The sequence below is a fragment of the Rousettus aegyptiacus genome, unplaced genomic scaffold, assembly GCF_014176215.1.
Source record: "Rousettus aegyptiacus isolate mRouAeg1 unplaced genomic scaffold, mRouAeg1.p scaffold_m13_p_1, whole genome shotgun sequence".
Lineage (NCBI taxonomy): Eukaryota > Metazoa > Chordata > Mammalia > Chiroptera > Pteropodidae > Rousettus > Rousettus aegyptiacus.
In genome coordinates, this window is record NW_023416284.1 from 28,365,574 (window position 1) to 28,386,671 (window position 21,098).

The window sequence follows — 21,098 nt, forward strand, 5'->3', positions numbered from 1 at the left end:
CAGAAGTGGCCCATGGGGCATCTGTCGATGCTGCTCACCAAGGCTTTTTACGCCTTTGTCTGTCACACTGAGCCATCCTCTCCAGAGTGGGAGAATAAATCAGAGCTAGAAAGAAAAATTATGTTTTTGTAAAGCGAAGGAATCCTTCGTGTGTTTGTGGGTATGTGTGTTTCTGCCTCTAAGAATTTTTTTTATTTCTATGTTTATATTTCATAGGCTAGAAGACCTTGGTCTTTCCAGCTGATCTCATCTACAAAGCTGAATTCTCTTTCTATTTATTTACATGGACTGACCTGGCTGCAGAAACTCCTCAGTGACCCAGGCTGAACAGGTCAGGCTGTATTAATGAGTTCCTGATGCTTAGGGATCAGGGCTGCTTTTCTGGGCAGCCCATGTCAGGCCCTTTGTCCAGAGCCTCCCAAAGGTCTGGAGAAAAATGTTTCAGACACTAGTGCCTCAGACAAGGGTTGGAATGTAATTGATCCAGAGGTGAAGACGAAAGGCTTCATTAGTATACAAATGCAATCCTTCTTGTTTGTTTATTCATTCAGTTCATCATTCATTCATTTATTCAACAAGTATCCTCAATTCCATTGTTCATTTCAAGTTACTTAACCTTCCTGCATCCCAGTTTCCTCAGCTATAAAATGGAGATAGTAATGATACCTTCTTCAAAAGTTCATTGTGAGGATGGAATTAAAGAATATCATTCATTCACTCAACAAGTATTCACTCAAAGAGCCAGGCTGTCCTAAGTGATGAGGATAGTAGTGAACAAAACACAGTCCTGGCCTCATGAAGGAGACATTCTAAAGGGGAGAGTTAAACAATAGAAAAATAAAGCGTATATTGTTGGCCAGGGAAGGGTTTCACTGAGGTGATATATGTCAGCAAAGCCCTCAAGGAGGTGGGGGAGCAAGCCATTCAGACATGGGAGAATGGGGAACTGGAGGAATATGTGTGTGGGTGGGGGGGGTGGTAAGGGAAGATTATAGGTCATTATAAGGACTTGGCTTCTGTCCAGAATAAGATGGCAGTCATTTGATGGTTTTAAGAGGAGTAACATGATCTGGCTTCTAGTATTAAAGAATCGCTCTCTTGTGTTGAGGAGATTGCAAGGGCAGAAGCAGGGAGAATTATCCTCACCAGGCTACAGATGGTGGTGGCTTGGACCAGGATGGTGACAATGGAGGTGAAGGGAAGTGCTAAATTCTGGATATATTTTGGAGGCAGAGTAGAACTATATAAATGTTACTATCAATGCACCAAAGGCAAAATTCATAAAGAAAAAAAACTGATCAGTTGGACTTTATCAAAATTAAAAACTCTTGCACTCAAAAGACACTATTAAAATGAAAAGATAAGCCACAGAATGAGAGATAATATTTACAAAGCCTATATCTGATAAAGGACTTGTATCCAGAATATCTAAAGGGCTCTTACAACTTAATATTAAGACAAACAACCCAATTAAAAAATTGACAAAAGATTCAAATAGACATTTCACCAAAGAAGATATATAAATGGCTAATAAACACATAAAAAGATTCTCAACATCATTAGTCATTAGGGAAATGCAAATTAAAACTCCAATGAGATACTACTTCACACCTATTAGAATGGCTATAATCAGAAAGACAGACAATAACAAATGTTGGCAAAGATAGGGAGAAATGGGAATCTTCCTATATTGTTGATGGGAACATAAAATGGTACAGGCACTTTGGAAAAACAGTTTGACAGTTTCTTAAAAAGGTAAATTACCAGACAACACAAATTCTACTCCTAGTTAGCTACCCAAGAGTATTGAAAACAAACGATAACAAAAGACTTGCACATAAATGTTGATAGAAGCCCTATTCATAATAGCCAAAAACTGGAAACAACCCAAATGTCAATCAATACTACAATGGGAGACTATTCAACATTAAAAAAAAAAAAAACCAATGCATACTACAACATGGATGAATCTCAAAAAAATTATGCTAAGTGAAAAAGCCAGACACAAAAGAGCACATAATGTGTGGTTCTGTTAATATGAAATGTCTAGAAAAGGCATCTCTATATAGACAGAAAGTAGATGAGTGGATGAATGGTTGTCTGCGGCTAAGAGTAGAGACAGAGAGTGATTGGTAACTGGGCATGAGGGATCTTGCTGATGTGGCAGGTTTTATTGAGGTGATGGAAATGTTCTAAAATTGAATTGGGTAATGGTTGCATGACTTGGTAAATTTATTAAAATCATTTCATTATACTCTTAAAATGGGCAGATTTTATGGTACGTAAGTTATACATCAATAAAAGTGTTTTTATGAAAAGAAAAATGCTAATGATAATGTAAAAAACTTTTGTGTATATAAAGCATTTAGCATAGTGTTTGGAACATAATAAAGGCTCAGCAAATGTAGTTAACTTTAAAGCTAATAATATTGCCATTATTATTACTGAGGTAATACTTACTAAGTGTTAGGCATTGTGCTGGGTGCTGGATAAAGGGAAGTTCTAGGAAAGAATCCTCAAGCTAGGAACATGGCATGAACTTTAGGCCACGACAGAGTTTTACCTCCAAATTCCAGTACCACTACTAGCAAATCACTCTTAAAAGTCTCCTTTTTTTTTCCTTTGTGGTAAGCACAACTGTGATTTTATTTATTTGCCTGAGCATGTGTTTCACATCTGTCTTCCTCATTAGATGGTAAACACCATGAGGGCAGGAAAAGTACTGTTCCACTCAATACTGAAGGGTAGGCAGATTCTGGGTGACTTCTTGCTGGGTCCGGTAGGAGGAACAGGTGCTGCTGATATGGTTCCTTTCTTCCTCATCTCCATGAATGTAGACAGGATGTCTGGGGCTACAGCAATCACCCTATAACCATGAGGTACACATGTGGAGGGCCAAACCTAGGGTTTGAAGTATGGTAGAGAAAGATGGAAGGAACCTGTATCTTTGGTGCCTTTGTTGAATACTGAGCCAAAGCCAACAGGTACTCCCCTTCAGACTTAATACATGAGAAAAATAACTTCATGTTTATTTAAGCCACTGTTGCTAGGGTTCTATTTCTGGCAATGGAACATCTTTCTAAATGATACTCCCAATAAGATTGACATGATACTCTTGAGAGATTTTTGTCTAGTGGAAGGAGATGGACATGTAAACAAACATGAACTTGTAAAACACTTACTTTGTGGAACTCTGTATAGGGTGAGGTAGTTGACCAATGAAAGAGTCTCCAGTTGCATACTGATTACTGGCTTAGGCAGTTGGGTCGATGGCTGCCCCACTAAGATAGGAAACCTAGGAGGTGGAGTTCATTTATGGGTCAAAGAGATTAGATTTTTTTATTGGGCATGTGAGTTTTAGGTACTTGTAGGACACCCAGAGGGAGGGATCTAGATATAGGCGGATATATGGATCTGAACTCAAGGGAGGAGATCATGCTGGAGTACCGAATGGATGTCATCGGTGTGCACATATGAGTGAAGCCTCAGAGTGAAAGTGTATTGAGCTCTTTTTTCAGGCTTTATGCTAACTGTTTTATATCGTTACCATCATCATCATCATTCAGCTAACACTTACTAAGCACTTACTACATGCCAATTCAACTTCAAAGTGCTTTACCAGCATTAGCTCATTCAATTCTTAAAATGAAGAAAGGGAAAGTTCCAGTTTTAGTTATTATATAACTGAAGATTGGAGAAATTAAGTAATTTGCCCTAGGTCATACTGCTAGTGAGTTGTGAAACCAGAAACACTTAAGGAGTTTGTAGAATGAGAGAAGGCAAAGGATGCAGCCATAAGGACATCACAATTTTCTACTCTCTCTCTTTCTTTCTCTCTCTTCCCACATCTCCCACCCTCCCTCCCTTGCTCCTTCTTTCCTTCCTTTTTTTTTTTTTTTTTTTTTTTATTTAAGATACGACCTTTATTCAACATGAAGTGGAATAAGAGGAGATACTACAGCTCCACAGCTCCAGCGCCTGGGGCGGCTTCACAGATTCCATTGCCATGCTCCAAAAAAAAAAAAAAAAAAAAAGATTTTCTTTCTTTAACAAAAAATTAAAAACAATTTTGTAATTTAATTTTAAAAATTAAGGTATCATGTACATTGAATGTTATGCACAATTTATATGCTCAAAGAATTTTTACAATGTGAACACATTAGTGTTAGTAACACTATCCAGATTAAGACAGAATATTACCAACACCCCCAGACACATTATTTATGCTGCCCTGACCCCTCATCATTCCCTGTCCCCTACCCAAAGGTAACTACAACTTTGACTTCTTTCACCAGAGATTAATTTTGCTTTGAACATCAACACTTAAAGGAGTGGGAAAGATGAGCTTAAAAAGTGACTAAAATAAACTGGTCAGAGAAACCAGAGGATATCAGGACAACTTGATCTTGGCTCCACCTATCACCAACTGAAAGCTAGTGATACAGAGTAGCAGCAATCTTAGAAAATCCTCTGGGGTAGGAGGAAATGTAACAAGATCAAATTCACGGAGTAGTTGGTAGTGACAGCAGTACTAGTAATTGCATCCATGTTCAGGACAGTGGAATTGGTGAGGTGAGCTGCAGCAAGGACAGTGGTAAATTCTGTGACATGATTTGGGGTGATTTTCCTCATTATGTATTATCCAAGTTGGATTCTTCACACTCGGAGTAATTCGGTGAGCTAGCCAACACAATCTGTTATTTTACTAGGTCAATGAGAAAAACTTTATTATTGTGAAAGACTATTGGTTGCCTACCAAATGGTCATTCTCTTGTTTTTTAAACAGAATTCTGGTGTGTGTGTGTGTGTGTGTGTGTGTGTGTGTGTGTGTGTATGTGTGTGTGTGTGTGTGTTTCTATGGGGAGGTGGGGAAAGCATGTGCCCAGTCCCAGGAGATATATCATGATTGGTCCACGTTCGTACCATTGTATATAATACCATCCTTTTTTCCCTACATATATTAACTCATCTACATAACAATCCTGGAAGCCTAGTATTATCTATTCTATTTTACTGATGGGAACTCCTAGGCACAGAGGAGCACTGGTTTGGAACACAAATCTGACTCCAAAGCTTTTACCAGTACACTACAGCATTAGTCATCTAGGGGTAATTTTGTATATTTTTTATGACTCTGGCTTTGGTTATTCTGCTCTTCTATTTGACCTATCGGAGTGTTCTGTAGGTCTCCTTCCCCATCACCCTTGACAATTTGGGAGCTCTTTAATTAAGGCGACTCACTACCTCTCAGGAACTGCTCCTAATGACTTCTAGGAACCCCCTCATCCCCCAGAAGTGCGTCTAATGACTCGCAGGATCTCCTTCCCAAGAGCTGCTCCTAATGACCCCCAAAATCCTTGCTCACTGAGGAACTGCTTCTTAATGACCCTAAGGACATCTCCCATCAGGACCTGTCCTAATGACCCGCAGAGCTCCTTCCCATTCAGGAACTGTTTTCTTTAAGAAATGTCCCCGTTTGCCAGCGAGTAAAGAAATTCCCAGGGGTACAGTCTTTCAGTTTTAAAAACTGAGACAGTCAGGGACAAGTTGGTCACTTTATCAGAAACTCCTTGACCTCGGAAGCTGCCCCTAAGGGCCTCCCAGCACACTTCTACCTTGGGTAAGGGTCATACTCACCCCAAAAATGCTCCGCCCTACCCAGTCGTTAGAAGAATCCTGCAATAACCTCATCGCCCTTACACTTTCCGACCATCCCATTTCTAGGCACTCGCCTCTTTCTACCTTGATTAGTTACGGGCGGCCAGAGGCCTGCCTATGATTGGCCAGCTCTGCGATTCAGCCTAGATGCTCAGTGGCCACGGTCCGAGTGGTACAGCGTTTCTTCCTGGCAACAGCCCGAGCCGACCCTCATAGGCTGAGCAAATTGATAAGCCCAGACTTTGGGGCGACTACAGCGCGTCCTCATTGGTTGTTTGAAGGCTCATAGCGGCCCTTGGATTGGTTGACTCTGTAGAGCACTGTGCGGCTGCGCGGAGGCCTACTTTAGAGGAGGCGGAGTTTCGTCCTTCGCGAGATGGAAAAGCAGTAAGATCGGTTAGTGGCGACAGCAGAAGCTGAGTCTTAGGCCTGCCGGGACGGTGGGGTTTAGGTGAGAACCATAGGGTTTTGGAATCTTTTAGGTTTGTGGCTAATGTGGCCTTGACCGTGAGCTCTTGTGGGGGAGGGGAGGGGGGGGTGACACCAAAGATAAGTGATGGGCACGTTTCTCAGCCAATGGGAGCGGGCGATTCTAAAATGGGTCCTGATATTGGTCTTTTCCAATTACTTATGGCCAATGGACGTCGGGGAAGGGGGGCGGGTCCACTGGGCCTTATTTTCTTCCTGCGGCCAGGCCCCACTCGCCTGGCCGGCGGGGCCGGGAGGGGCCGCGCCTTTACCCGGTGAGGTTCGGGGACCTTGGGAGCTGGGGGCTGCCTTGGGAGAGATACCCGTGGGAGCCGCTGTGAGGGGAGGGGGCGGGAGTTTGAAGTGGTTGTTAACAATAGCTACCTCTATTGAGTGATTAAGTACCGGGCCTAGTGCTTAGCGTTTTGCTTGCATCATCTGGAGTTAATCACAGCAACTCTGCTGGCAATGAGGCTGGGATCCCCATCTTACAGGTGGAGAAACTGAGGCTCTGACAACTCACACAGCCAAGGTCACACAGCTAGTAAATGGCAGAGACCGGGTCTGTATTTAGAGTTTCTTTGACTTCAGAGCCGGTGCTCTTAAGCCACTAGGCTTTGTTGCTGGATAGGAGAAGGAAGGTGTCAGGGAACAGGAGCTTTCCCCAGTGACTAGATTGGGAGAAGGGTATTCTAAGGTCGAAGAAAAGGAATGAGCAACTGAGGCCGAGGAAATAAGTTTTTCAACAGTTACTGAGCGGCTTCTCTGCCTGGTATTGTTCTAGGTTCTAGGCATACAAAGATGAGTAAGTCCGGAGGCGAGGGACCCTAACACTGACCTTGGGCACGAAGGCTCTTCACATGATTGTATCTTTGATAAAATTTGTAAAAGTAAGATATTTTGTATATTTTAAAAAGCGAGTCTTTAAAATTAAATGTCAAGTTCCTTCACACTTGAATCTGCCCTTGTAAAGGGTTTAGTCTAGGTGGAGATTATGATGTATAGGCAGCACACAGTAATGGAAGGAGCACGGGGAGGGCATTACAGGACTGTGGGCAAACTACCTGGTATGTAAAATAGAGATAACAATATACCTGCCATGCAAAGTTTTCGCAAAGTGCATGAAAAGTTCCTGGCCAGGAACACACTTTATTTTTGGTGAAGTGGAGGCTTGAGAGATATGTAGGTAGGGGGCCTGACTTCTCTCTTAGGCAGTTTTGGTCTAGGCCGTATTCCCAGTATATCAACTAGATAGTTGGTAGGTTGGAGGCAATTTCCTTCCTCCCTTCTGAACTCTCCACCTTTCAAGGGCACTCTTGGAGCTGAACTGCCATGGCTTTGGGGCCCAGATTGGGAGAGTTCTAGAGTTTCCCAGAGGAAGGGACATACATTTTTGCTTCTAAATTGGCTCCTTTTAGCTGGTATGTTTGGTTCTTAGTTAAAATAGGCTATTGTGGTACCTGGTAATGGGAATGTACCCACTGAGCTGGAGGCCTCATCTAAAAATGAAGTGTTTATTTCCCCTTCAGTCAGTTATGAAGTTTGCCCTGTATTGCCAGTTGATTGCCTGTTTAAATTTTGTCCTTTGAGTTCTGGGTACAGTGCAGTTGAATTAGTCTCTAGCTTGACCTCACATTAAGTACTGCTGAAACTGCATTTTGGTTTAGGTATGAGAACAATTTCACTTTAGGGTTTTAGAAATTATAACTCATGCTAACAATATCAGAGTACTTTTTAACCCATAAACTTTATAATCTTGTAACCAAATAACTTTACTTAGGAATGTAGAATCCTGTTTTGAAGCTCTGCCATATAAGGGAGCCCATAGGTTGCTTTTTAAATCATATATTATGTTTAATAATCTGAGAAGCAATTAGCAATGTGTCAATAAGAGAGCAACTTGAAAAGATAAGGGTAAAAGATGGGCAGGGCAGTTGTATTGTTAGGACCAACAATCAAATAAATACAATTTCCCTTTTCGAGCTGAAATAGTTTCTCCATTTAAATGAGTTTTGAATACCTGCAATTTTGATACCTCAGATTCTTTAAACATAGGCTTTTCTATTCGTATTTCTAGTTCATTTAAATATCTAGAGGCATTCCAGGTGTGAGGTCTTAATGCTTCTTCGTGATTTCTACATCATCTTTTACTGTTTTCAGAACTGACATTTCTAGCATTTAACTTTAATTACATTTTGTATAATTTTATACTCTTAATATATTTTTTCAGATTCCTGTCTGACCAAAGTGACCTCAAAAAGAAGATAAAATGGCTTCTGAATCCGAAACCCTGAATCCCAGTGCTCGGATAATGACCTTTTATCCAACTATGGAGGAGTTCCGGAACTTTAGCCGATACATTGCCTACATTGAATCCCAAGGAGCTCATCGGGCTGGCCTGGCCAAGGTGAGGAGTGGGCTTTCAGCATGGCTTTTGTGACAGGGCAGCAGTAAGACTTCCTAAATGAAGGCTGGAAGAACTGAGTTTTACTGAAAGCCAGGCAAGGTGAAGAGCTGATGGCATGCTGTCCTATTTGCAAGTTAATTCCTTTCGTTAACATTTGAAGCGTCTCTTTTAGGTAGGAAGGGAGCTACTTTCAGTCTTTAAAGGGGTGGGGGAAAAGCCATTGTCTCAGGGCCACTTGCTATGATGCTTTCCCGGGGAAATGGTGCTTGAGTGTTTTTATCTGTCATTGAGTGCTTGTGCCATCCAACTTCTCTTGTTCTCATTTCACTCTCAGCCAGCACTCTGACAGTAACCTGGCTTTCTATGTGGACTTCCTGTTAGGCTGAGAGAGAATCAACTTTTAAACCTCCTCTCTTGGTGCCCAGATAAGATACTGGGGCTGCAAACAAGTATTACTTACCTTAGAGCATGGCAACTAGGCAGCTAGTTGGTTGCAGAACTGGATCAGGGTTAGCATGACAGTGTGACTTGCTGTGTTTGGGTGAGCATGGTTAAAATAAGTTTCTAGTAAAATTGACTATTAGGTTGGATAACAGCCCACAAATGTCCTGGATGCTCACCGGCTTGATAGTTTCCGATCTTTCTCATTGTTTCTTGTGTTCCCTACAGGTCGTTCCTCCAAAGGAGTGGAAGCCTCGCGCATCCTATGATGATATTGATGATCTGGTCATTCCTGCTCCTATCCAGCAGCTGGTGACTGGGCAGTCTGGCCTCTTCACTCAGTACAACATACAGAAGAAAGCCATGACTGTTAGAGAGTTCCGCAAGATAGCCAATAGTGATAAGTGAGTGAAAATGTGTTTCTTCCTTTATCTGTCATAGTGTCTGGTACCTAATACCTCATCCTCAGCTCTCTTTAAGACTGCTACTGGCCTACTGAAGACCAGTTTCCTCAGAGTTAGCTTCTATCTCCCTTTCTGACCTTTTTATGGATGCATTTTCCTTTCTCAGTTCTGTGTCACAGTCTAAACTTGCCCATGTTCTTACATAAAGTAATCTCATTGTTTTTCCATGAAAAGTAGAATCATTTTCTGACTCTGGTAAGTTGCAGATTTGCAAAGAGGAAAGTTGGAGTTGGTTCAAAAGGATATTTTGCCAGATGTATCGATGCCACCTGCTCATCCAAAAGTGGCCTTACTAGTTTAATCTCTTCTTTCAGGGGGTTTCTGTCTTTAATTATGCCTCAAATCTCACTACCCATCAAGCTGCTATCTTTTTTCCATTTCGACATTAACATAATATGAATTAACTACCAAGCTGGTTACTATTTTTTTCTCACTCCATTCTGCATTTACTGTACATTCCCATCTCTGTTAGAAATGTCTTTCTTTGTTTAGGCCTGCTGTTTTCAGTCATTTTTCTGTGCTGTTTTTAACAAGCTCTCATTTTACCTCAGGTGTCCAGCAAATGAATTTTGTCTTTCCCACATCAGCTCTCACTGCTCCTTCTTAATCCTCTCCCTTGGATCTTCTCCCTTCCTGTGCCACTCCTTAATTTTCAGTTGCCACAAGAATTCTTCTCTCTTCATTGCTTTTCTTCCCCCCGAGTCTTTTTGATCAACGCATGCCTTATTCAGCCAGTCAGACGTGCTGTGCCTTCACTGTGAACGAGCCCAGAGCTAGATCTGTAGCTTGCCAGTTTTCACACTTTTTCGGCCTGACTTCATGCGCCTTATCATCTCTTTCTCTCGCATCAGATCTCACTCTTTCTATTTCTATGCTTTGTCTTCTTTCCCTTTTGCTCATCACAGTTCTAAATATGTTCTTCCAGTTTTATTGACAACTTTACTCTTAAAACATCTATTGCTGGCCAACCTGCTGTCTAATGAGAGAATTTATGTAAAAGCATGTTGAGGAAGTGTGATGTACTCTGAGATGAAAGGCTGCGTCATCCTTTATGTCTCATTTCTAGCTGTGCACTGGGGCCAAGCAACCTGCTTTGTGTTTCGCACGGGCTTCCACCAGAGGCCCCAGCCTCCTGTACGGTCTTCTCTTCTTGGCAACGTATGGTAGACCTTTTTTTCTTTCACAGTAACTCTTTCCTTTTTAAATTCACCAGTCTGTGTCTTTTCTTTTCATCCAAAATACAACAAATTCTTACCCTTGATTTCTATCTGCATAGTCAGCCAGCTTTAAGAAAACCCAGCAGGTAAAATCTAAATTTATAAAGCAGATCAGTTGGAGGTAGAAGAGTTATTTATATTTCAAAAGGAACTTTAGAATTCAAAACTTTATTATTCATTGGAAAGACATTAAAATCTAAGGCAGTATTTAAAGTAAGATTTTTTTTTCTTTACTCATCCTTTTATCCCTGTACATTTCATTTTGGTCTTCGCTTCTCCATTTCCACTCTATCCATTCATGTATTTTTTGCCATTTGAATTATAGTAAAGAGTACAGGTATATTTAATGGCTTTTTATGTGTGTATACATATATGCACACTATATATACACATATTTGTGTGTACATGTGTATAAAAATATATATCTCCTAAATATTACACTTGATATGCAAAATCTATAATTTTAGGAATATTTTATGTTTTTGTTAAATATTTTGTTTTTAGGCACTATTATTTATTGAATGTTAGCCACTGCACTGGATGCTGGGAATGTAGCAGGGACAATACCAAGGGGCCCTTTTGGAACCACTTCCTTTACATGAGTGCAAGAAAGGGGATGGTGTGTCAGGGCTTAGTTAGCCCTCCACAGGCTGGTGGATTTTTGTCATCTGTGTATATATAGTTGACCCTTGAATAATACAGGAGTAGGGGAGCTGACCCCTCCCCCATGCAGTAAAGTCAAAAATCTGCATATAACTTTTGACTCCCTAAGACTTAATTACTAATAGCCCGCTGTTGACCAGAAGCCTTACTAATAACATAAACAGTCAAGTAACAAGTATATTGTATGTTATGTGTATTGTATACTGTATTCTTACAATAAAGTAAGTTAGAGAAAAAAATGTCGTTAAGAAAATCATAATGAAGAGAAAATACATTTACAGTATTTATTGAAAAAAATCTGTATGTAAGTGGACCTGCTCAGTTCAAAGCCTATTTTCTTCTTGGGTGGCCAGGCCATTACTGACTTTAGCAGCGTATAGTTTTAGTAGATTCAAGTGAAAGAGTTGATACCGTGCTTCTTAAGGAAGATGAGCTTGCATCTTCATGTAAAGTACCTTCCTTGGGCCCACAGCTCATGGAAGGGATATTGAGGAAGTTACTGTGTATTGGAGCCTTAAAGGCCAAGGTTATGTCACATTCATTTGAAATATCTTGCTGTACCTGGAACCAGGGGATTGTGTCTTGTGCTGTTCATAATGCCTAAAGAATTTAGTCCTTGATAGTGGTTACACTTCTTTTACTTTTGAAAGGTACTGTACCCCACGCTATAGTGAGTTTGAAGAGCTTGAACGGAAATACTGGAAAAATCTCACATTCAATCCCCCAATCTATGGTGCAGATGTGAATGGCACTCTCTATGAAAAGGTGAGACCCGCGGGAAACTTTCTCTGCAGCAGCGTTTTTGTAATTTTGTAATGTCATGCCATTTTTATCTGACCAGCATTTAGTAGGACCCTAAAAACTACTTGCTGAATGGGTGGATGAACAAAGGAATGATCCACCACCAGCCGATGTGCTGTGCTCACTTGTTTGTGGGTATTTTTGCATGTGACTGAATTTTACTTCTCCCACTCTACATGTGAATTGGGTGATGTGGTATTCTTTGCAAGGGCTGTTAGAATAGTTCGTGGGTGGTAGCTGATGAGTTCTTGAAAGGGTGGGATCACAGTAAATGAATTGTTGGGGGAGAGGCAGTGTGGTTTCTGCAGAAAAAAAGATCACTGACTAATCTAATGAAAAGAGTATATATTTCAGAAGGAAAACTTATTTAGATTTTCAGAACCCTTAAGATTCTTTAGCGAAAGCTGTTTTAACGAATTACATGTCTTGGGGATGTAGTGCTTTTGGCGTAAAGGAAGCCCAAGAAATGGTGTAAGGAAGGAATACTTGGGGCTGTTCCGGATGATTAAAAATCTGTGGGGTGTTTCAGGGATTATCACTCAGATTAATTTCAGCGTTTTTGTAAATTATTGGAAAGAAGGAATTTAAAAATTAGATTCCAAGTTTGTTGATGACAGTCATTTTGGGTGGTGGGAAGTGAAGCTTAGAGACACAAATGGCAGGAAGATATTGTGAGGGTCTGGGATGGGGAGCTACAAAAGCAGGGCATAATAATTCAGAACGCACTGTAGGAGGTGGCTTCCCAGCCGACCATTTCAACTCAGGAAAAGGATTTGCATGAATAAAAGTTCAGTAAACTTTTTACTGAAGACATTGCTCAGGGGAATTTGGGGCTAGAAAGGACACCAATTGGTATAGTTAATTTTTTCCTGTTTTGTATATGTTATGGTTTAAAAAGTTTTTTTTTTTTCTTCTAAATTTCTTTAACTTAAGTTCAAACTCTTCCTCCTGGGGTTTAGAACAGGTGGCTCTCACCTCCTTATTTATCTTTGATATAGTAGTGTTGTTCTCCGAGTGGTATTTGCCCTTCAGAGGTATAATGGCTTCTGTTCCAGTGGTGGCTGTGAAAAGTGAGTGAGTGGTTTTCCTGTCATGTCCATGCTGTTTTGGCATCATTCCACATTTTTGTTAAAGGTGACAACTCACCTAGACCTACTCTATGATTTGTAGGTTCAGAGCCTCAGTTTATATTCAGTATAACTTGGCCTGAACTGTCATTTCCTTTTGCAGCATGTTGATGAGTGGAATATTGGTCGGCTGAAAACAATCCTGGACTTAGTGGAAAAGGAGAGTGGGATCACCATTGAGGGTGTGAACACCCCATACCTGTACTTCGGCATGTGGAAAACATCTTTTGCCTGGCACACTGAAGACATGGACTTATACAGCATCAATTACCTGCACTTTGGAGAACCAAAGTCCTGGTAAAGACAGCCCAAAGTTGGTACTGGGGCTTCTCCTGGTGGAGCAGGGCTTCTCAGCTTTAATGTGCCTAGGAGACACCTCCGGATCTTGTTAAAATGCAGACTCTGGTTCAGCAGGCTTGGGGTGGGACTGGCATTTTACATTTTAAACAGACTTTCAGTTGATGAGATGCTGTCGTAATAACTCTGGTGCTCAGAGTGCCTTTTGAGTAGCAAGGCTTTAGAGGGCAGGGCACTTAATACCACTGTATGAAAGCCTAAGTTTGCTGAGTGACTGAGAGCCACAGAGGCTATTCCAGGCTGTCCTACTGCTTTCTAATTTCTTTTTCTGAACAGGCCTGAGGCATTTCTTAGAGGCAGACTTCCAAGACTGGAGTCACTCCTTCAGATGATAGAAAGCTTTCTTTTCCTCATGGAAAAAATATTTGGTGAGCAGCAGTGTGTGCTTAACACAAGAGGGGATGCAAGGCTACTCGGCATATGCTTCCTGCTCTCCAGGATGTTCTCAGTCTAGTTGGGGAGACAAAGCTTTGTTTTCTCTCCTTATGCTGACCCATCGCTTAGTCTTAGTATTTAGTGAAGGTGCTACATTCAGCAGCAGTGAATAAGACAGATGGGGTATCTGCCATCACATAGACAGGAGATAGAAAGTGTGAGAATATAACACTGTGAGAATAGCTCTGATGAGAAACAGTGGGTGCTGTAGATCCACATGGATAGGGTGCATGAGGGGTAATGTGGGGATTAGAGAGGGCTTCCCTGGAAGAGATGACAGTTAAGCTGAGACCTAACAAATGAGGAAGACATAGCTGGGTGGGGTAATGGTGGGTTCAAGACAGGGGAAACTGAGGGAAGTGTGTCTAGGCAGTTGGAACAATATGTGTAGAGATCCTAAGTAGAGAGAGAGCATGATGTTTTAGTAAACTGGAGGAAGTTCTTAGTGGTTTGGGTGTTGCGTACAAGGATGGAAGTGAGTGAGGAGGCCAGAGGGAACAGCATGGACTGGGTCATGGGGAGTCATGGAAACTACATCCATCTTCATTACCTTTTCCAGCATCTTCAGCTGCATCCTTTCCTAGGGGTTTTCCTTTCTTCTTTCAAATGCTTTCCAATTTCTAATCTTGGGAAGAAGTTTTTTTTTGAGCCTGTGATTACCCCCTAACTACTGTCCTATTTCCTTTCTTAGATGGCTAGACTTCTAGAGTCTGTAATTGTGGCTTTTGTGTCTTCACCAAGTTTACTCCAAAGTTCCCTGAAATTGGATTTCCATTCTCATGTCGAGAACAGGTTTTCTGGTTATTACATACACTGTTTAGGTCATCTGAAGTGGGATCTCCAGAGACTTCTGTGCAAGGTTGCCTGATGGATCCCAAAGTCGTTTAGGTGACAGACATTTTCCTCAACTCCTCATCTGTTTTGTTTCATAATGAAGCTATTTGGGATGAGAAGATTTTTGTTGTGGAATAATCTTTAGACTTGATTATTAAGGGTAAAATAGACTTAAATTTGAATTTCAGAATATAAAGCTTAGCAGGTTTGCAAAAGTTTTAAATAGTCTTTCATGGTTTTTAATCTTTTTTTTTTTTTTCCAAGAGCATTTTCTATGGTATCTAGATAATTTACTGGGTGGAGGAGTAATTATTGGGTAATCAGTATAACTATTAAGGAGATGAAGGGGACATAGGTTCAGCAGCAGGTATGGGGCCAGGTCTCTAAGTACCTAATCCATTTTTACCTTATTTTCCATTCTTCCTGTATGCTATCCCAGTGAGGCCTCTCGGGCTCTGCCAGGAGCACTTTAATGCCATCTTTCTTCCATTTATTTTTATTTTATTTCATTTCATTAACATTATAAGGGAGAGCAACATTGAGTACATACTGTAAATCCCGGCTCATGGTAAATATTCAATACATGTCTTGTTAATGAGTGAACATAAAAGAAATAAATTAACTCACTTCTGTTTGGGTGCTTCATTTTTCTGCCTAAACAGTCTAGTATTTCATTTCTCCAGATTCTTCTCTAGTTTTTGTAGTGGGGAAGTTGAAAAACCTGGTACTTTGAGCTGTTTGAGAGTGGGGAACAAGCCCCTTAGCTCCTGTACTGTCTTCTGCTCATCGTCCATTGCTTTTATGTGATTGTAGGTACTCTGTTCCCCCCGAGCATGGGAAGCGGCTAGAGCGCCTTGCCAAAGGTACTGTGTCTCCTCCACGGCTGAGTCACACCCTTCTAGGAGCTATGCTCGTTGCTCTAAAGTGTCTGTGGTCAGAGTCTCATGTGGCTGTCCTCAGGCCTGCAGGTGGGGAGTTGAGCCAGATTGCCTATTTGGTTGTCTCAGTAGAGCAACTAAAACCAGTGCCTTTCCCCACCTTGTCCTGGGAAGGGAATTAGTAATTCCTTCTTAGACTGCCTTTGCCTCGTTTTTTATCAATCATGGGTTTAGTTGGCCAGGGATAGTACAACAGTCATATTAGTCCGATTCTTCTGCCAGAAACCCAAAGGTTAAAAGTTGAAATCGAATTATTTTGTGCTCGAATTCTTTTAAGTGGACTTTGATAGATTTATACCTCCAGAGAGCCCATTTCAAGAGAGCTTGGATAGTCTGTTCTGTAGTAGATGTGTTACTAACAAAAGACCATGGATATACTGGTGAATGGGAAAAGTTCCTAAGTAGCTTCAAAGCTCTGTAGAGGCCACTTGGGTTATCTCAGTTCCCCAAACAGAATTTGATAACTCATGTGATGGCCTACAAGAAAGGGAGACAGAGGCTCTTTGGAGAATCTTAGAATTGGCCTGAAACTAGAAGGATCCATGGAGATTTCACTGGTCATTCATCCTTCTTATTGGCCAGACCAGATGCACAGGTATAAAGTGACGCTAGGGTTACGGAGCTAGTTTCAGAGCCGTGTGTTAACCTGTTCCCTGTTTTCAATAAAACAGGCTTTTTCCCAGGAAGTGCTCAAAGCTGTGAGGCTTTCCTTCGCCATAAGATGACCTTAATCTCCCCTTTAATGCTGAAGAAATATGGAATTCCCTTTGACAAGGTGAGCTGGAGAAATATGGAATTCCCTTTGACAAGGTGAGCTGGTTTTACATACAGGTGCCCTTAGGCTCTCACAGAAACCACCCTTTCTCATCCGTTTCACAGAGGAGCTTAATTCTAGTTCATCGCTCTGCCAGGTGTGGGCCAAAGCTAAGCTATATAACAACACTTTGATCTCAGGGTATTCAAGGTGGGGCTACCACACCTTTCCTGGTTCCGGAAGTGAGTTAAGTTCCCATGAACAATGTTCATTTGGAGGAGTGGTTTATTATAGTCGGGGCATCTGATACATTAGGGCTTTGCATTTTACAGAAGACACCAAGACCACTCCAGTGGTTTTATGATTTGTCTTCAGCTATTCAGCTAAGTTGAGGCAGAGCTGGAGCTCAGAGTTCCAGTTCTGCGAGCTTCAGCCATTTGATGCAGCTGCTTCAAAGTCTGCTCTTGTTCAGGTGACTCAGGAAGCTGGAGAATTTATGATCACTTTCCCTTATGGTTACCATGCTGGCTTTAACCATGGCTTCAATTGTGCGGAGTCTACTAATTTCGCTACCCGGCGGTGGATTGAATATGGCAAACAAGCAGTACTGGTAAGTTTGCTTGGTTTTTCTCTATCACGTCATGACTAAAAATGTCTGGTTTTTGTTAGGTACACTGGCTGGTGATTAGAATTTTTCTTTGAACTTCTGGAATTCAGAAACAATGGCTGTGAATGTGCAGAAGTGTCCAACATCTTGTGTTCATTAAGAATTTGTTCAGATTTGGGATGTATAAAGTAGGGTTTCTATGCTCAAATCCATTGGGTATTAAATCCACACCACACACATCGGTATTACTTGTTTTAGCCGCTCTGTGACCTGTCTATTGAGAAATTCTTAGGAGTTTAATTTTACTTGAGGGAAGTGACAGGGCTAGACCTTTGACCAAGAGTAGACTCGCTTGTAGGGTCCTGGCTTAGGTAGATATCAAAGGGAAGGTGCATGTCAACCATCCGGGTTCTAAGTGCAGAATTTCATATTTTAAGAGTTCTCCACTCATCCTTGTTAGTGCCCAGGGGGACTTACCCAGTGCCATGCCTTTTCCACCCTTTCTTCCCTGCTTCCCTCTGTGCTTGAAGGCTTTGCAAGGACAGTATATGTTCAGTCTGTGAACCCAAACAGTTTGACTTTAAACTGTCTTGTGTGTTTTTCTACCTGAAGGGAGGAGATGGGAAATGGGAGTCAGGAGGACGAAGTTAAAGTGTGCTCACCTCAAGCTCTTTCGGTTACTTGTGACAGTGCTCCTGTAGAAAGGATATGGTGAAGATCTCCATGGACGTGTTCGTGAGGAAGTTCCAGCCAGAAAGGTACAAACTTTGGAAAGCTGGGAAGGATAGCACAGTTATCGACCATACTCTGCCTACTCCAGAAGCTGCTGAGTTTCTTAAGGAGAGTGAACTACTCCCAAGAGCCATGAGTGAGGAGGAGTGCCCCGAAGAGGGCATGGAAGGGGCTGAGGATGGAGAGGAGGGTGACCTGAAGAGAAGGTAACTCAGCAGCCCTCTGGGCCCAGCTGTTTGAGGGAGGGGTGTCTGGGCAGCTCCCCATAATCTGCTAAGGGACCGTTTCTAAATGGGTTGTTTGAGCTAAGGGAATTTTCTTCTTGGTAAAGGCTCCAGAATCCTCACAGTGAGGGCATTGAGGGCCTCCTTCTGGCTGTTACCCAGGAGTGCTAGCACCTGTCGGTGGGCCTGTGGTCTGCTGGAGTGAGGGTCACATACATGCCAGGGCATGGCTCCCTTAGCCAAAAAAGTCACATTTTCTCATCGTCATTGGAAGGCTTTTTAAAAAATGGAGAGTATAATGACAGGGATGAGACTGACAAGAGCAAGGGGATGGTGTCTTGAAGTTGGCTGGTGGTGTTGACGTCTGAGCCAGAGCATCTGTCCTCTGAGGAGCATTTATCCTGGGCCATGTGGGGAAGAAAGGAGAGACCTTTATGGGGTACTTGCTCTGTGCTAGGCGCTCTAACAGGTACTCTGCATACTTTAAGCCTCATGTGGGTGGGTTGTGATATCTCTATTTTCCATTTGATAAAACAGGCTCGGGGGTGAAGTCCCTTATCTTACGTCCTATAAATAAGAGGTGGCACCAAAGTGTGAAGCAGGTGTGACAGGCTCTGGCCACTCATTTTTGGGTTGTATTGGATGTGTGTGAATGTGTTTGTGTAAGTGGATGTATATGTGGGCTCCTAAAATTTTGCCCTCCTCCTTACAGCCTAGCCAAACACCGTATAGGGACAAAGAGGCACCGAGTTTGTCTTGAAATACCACAGGAGGTGAGTCAGAGCGAGCTTTTTCCCAAGGAGGAGCTGAGTTCCGGACAGTATGATATGACAGAGTGCCAGGCTGCCCTTGCTCCCGTGAGGCCCACTCATAGCTCTGTGCGGCAAGTCGAGGATGGTCTTACCTTCCCAGGTCAGTTGGTTATGGCATTTTTTCCCCACAACCCCAAATGTGTTCTGCTCTCTGTCAGATGCCATGTTGAATGCAGGGTCACAGATATAAAAAGGGGAGAGACAGGTCTGTGAGCAGATAGCGTCATTGGCGATTGAGAAGCACTTTGATTAGGGACCCTACAGAGTGGACAAGGAGCATAAGGGAATGGCCCCCTCCCTCTGCCTGGTGAGGGATCAGGGAAGTGCTGAAGATTTTTATGAAGTGATGATTAACCAGTACAAAATCAGTAGTGATTTTTCCAGGCAGACAGAGAGTGGGGGACTTAGAAAGGGCATCCCCAAGAGGAGTAGCAGGGGCGAAGGCATGGAGATGTGAAAGGACATGAGCTATCTGGGGAACTAGTAGTGATTTTCTATAATTTGAATATGGGGGTGGAAGAGTAGAAGACAGGTGTGTTACCAGGAGATGAGGCTATAGAGTGAGATGATGTAGGGACTGCCTGCTGTTTTAAATTTGTTTACTCGGAGGCTTGAGGAGCCTTTTGTACTTTAGGAAGCGGGTACGAAGCAGGCGGTGTGGTCAGTGTTCCAGAGCGATCACTTGGATGGTTGTTGAGGGTACATTTGTTGGGGAAGGGCTGCTGTCAGTCTCCAGTCAGGCTTGAATCTGTGTAGACGGTACCTTGGCATGTCTGCTGAGAGCCAGACAGCACTACGGGCTCGGATCCTGGGGCAGGCCTGCCTTCCTTTCAGATTTTCTATCCTGTGGGTGCTAGGTCTCTCTTGAGCCGAGGCCTTCATTTCCCCCAGGAGACTCCTGAGGAAATGGTAGCTGCCACTTACTGAGTGTCTGCCGTGTGCCAGGCTGTGCTCCGTTTTACACACAGAACCCTTTTGGTATCTTTGCATTACAGAGGAGGAAACTGGGGGCCCAGAGAGGCTAAGCAGTTACCCTTCATCATACAGTGACCTTGTAGGTAATAGAGCCAGACATCAGAGCCAGGCCTCACTTGCCCCCTATGTTCTTTTTGCCCCTGCCTTTCACGAAGTTCAGAAGTGCGAGAAGGAATTGGCTGTCCAATGTGTATGTGTTTCAGATTATTCTGACTCCACCGAAGTCAAATTTGAAGAGCTTAAAAACGTCAAACTAGAAGAGGAGGAGGAGGAGGAAGAGGAGGAAGAGGAGGAACAAGAAGCGGCTGCCTTGGACCTTTCTGTGAATCCTGCCTCCATAGGGGGACGCCTTGTCTTCTCAGGTTCCAAAAAGAAATCATCTTTGAGCCTGGGCTCTAGTTTGTCACAGGATTCTATTTCTTCTGATTCAGAAACCAGTGACCCTCTGTCCTGCCAGGGGCAAACAGGAATTCTCACTGTGCACAGCTATGCCAAAGGGGATGGCAGGGTCACCGGGGGAGAGCCATGCACAAGGAAGAAAGGGAGTGCCACCAGAAGTATCAGCGAGCGGGAACTGGAAGAGGTATGGGCTCTGGGCAGTGGTCAGGTGAATTGCCCAGAAGGGACCCTGTGGAGGCTGGGTGTTGCGAGTGCCCAAGATGACAGGAGAAACTCTCAGGATGGACCCTCCCGTCTGCCGTCCTTATATCATTTGGCACTGGCTCACTTCCAGCCTGTTTGCTGGGAGTTCCTTTGTCTTATCTCTGTGTGACTGTTCCAAAGAATTGCATTGCATCCTCAGGAGCAGCGGTGGCTGAATTGGGTATATCCTCTGACCTTCCATTCTTTAGAGGCATGAGGTTTAGAGTCGCAGTGGTTGCAGCTCAGATGTTTGAGTGTTGGGGAGGAGATGGCCTTTCTTACCCTAAATTTCAGCGGTTTTTTTCCTTACAAATCTTGACTGCCCTGTAGACTCTCCTGAGAATTCTCCCTACCCCACCTTCCATACATCCTTCATCTCCCAGAATAGCATTGTTGACAGAGTACCCTTTTGGAGACCAGGATGAATTCCCAAAGCCATAAATGTGAACATGTTTGTTCAGGCTTCCTCCTAGAACACTCTGTCACCAAAAGCTGTGTTTTTTGTTTGTTTTGTGGGAAAAGGCTCTTGGTGGATCTAAGTG

At 42.7% G+C, this 21,098-nt stretch overlaps 1 protein-coding gene and 1 long non-coding RNA gene across 12 annotated transcripts in view; one reads left to right on the forward strand and one right to left on the reverse strand.

Annotated features, from left to right (window-relative positions):
* Positions 1–2,003: 2,003 nt before the first annotated feature.
* Positions 2,004–5,830, reverse strand: LOC118611982. Its single transcript, XR_004954605.1, has 3 exons — positions 5,638–5,830; positions 3,922–4,009; positions 2,004–3,295 (listed from the first exon to the last, which is right to left on the reverse strand). It is a non-coding gene; the product is annotated as an uncharacterized LOC118611982 (long non-coding RNA).
* A 112-nt stretch (positions 5,831–5,942) lies between these two features.
* KDM4A (lysine demethylase 4A) overlaps positions 5,943–21,098 on the forward strand; it is a 38,475-nt gene continuing 23,319 nt past the window's right edge. Inside the window, exons 1-12 of one of the 11 annotated variants that reach the window (XM_016123719.2) lie at positions 5,997–6,109; positions 6,911–7,016; positions 8,357–8,533; positions 9,203–9,378; positions 11,969–12,083; positions 13,350–13,543; positions 15,686–15,735; positions 16,482–16,585; positions 17,037–17,174; positions 17,862–18,109; positions 18,840–19,039; positions 20,118–20,497. In XM_016123719.2, the coding sequence (XP_015979205.2) occupies positions 8,396–8,533; positions 9,203–9,378; positions 11,969–12,083; positions 13,350–13,543; positions 15,686–15,735; positions 16,482–16,585; positions 17,037–17,174; positions 17,862–18,109; positions 18,840–19,039; positions 20,118–20,497 (1,743 nt within the window). In that variant the 5' untranslated portion in view covers positions 5,997–6,109; positions 6,911–7,016; positions 8,357–8,395. Of the gene's footprint in view, positions 6,110–6,304; positions 6,402–6,910; positions 7,017–8,356; positions 8,534–9,202; positions 9,379–11,968; positions 12,084–13,349; positions 13,544–13,879; positions 13,972–15,685; positions 15,736–16,481; positions 16,621–17,036; positions 17,175–17,783; positions 19,040–20,117; positions 20,498–21,098 lie in introns of those variants that run through there. The other 10 variants (XM_016123720.2, XM_016123722.2, XM_016123717.2 and 7 more) reach the window with 10 other exon arrangements.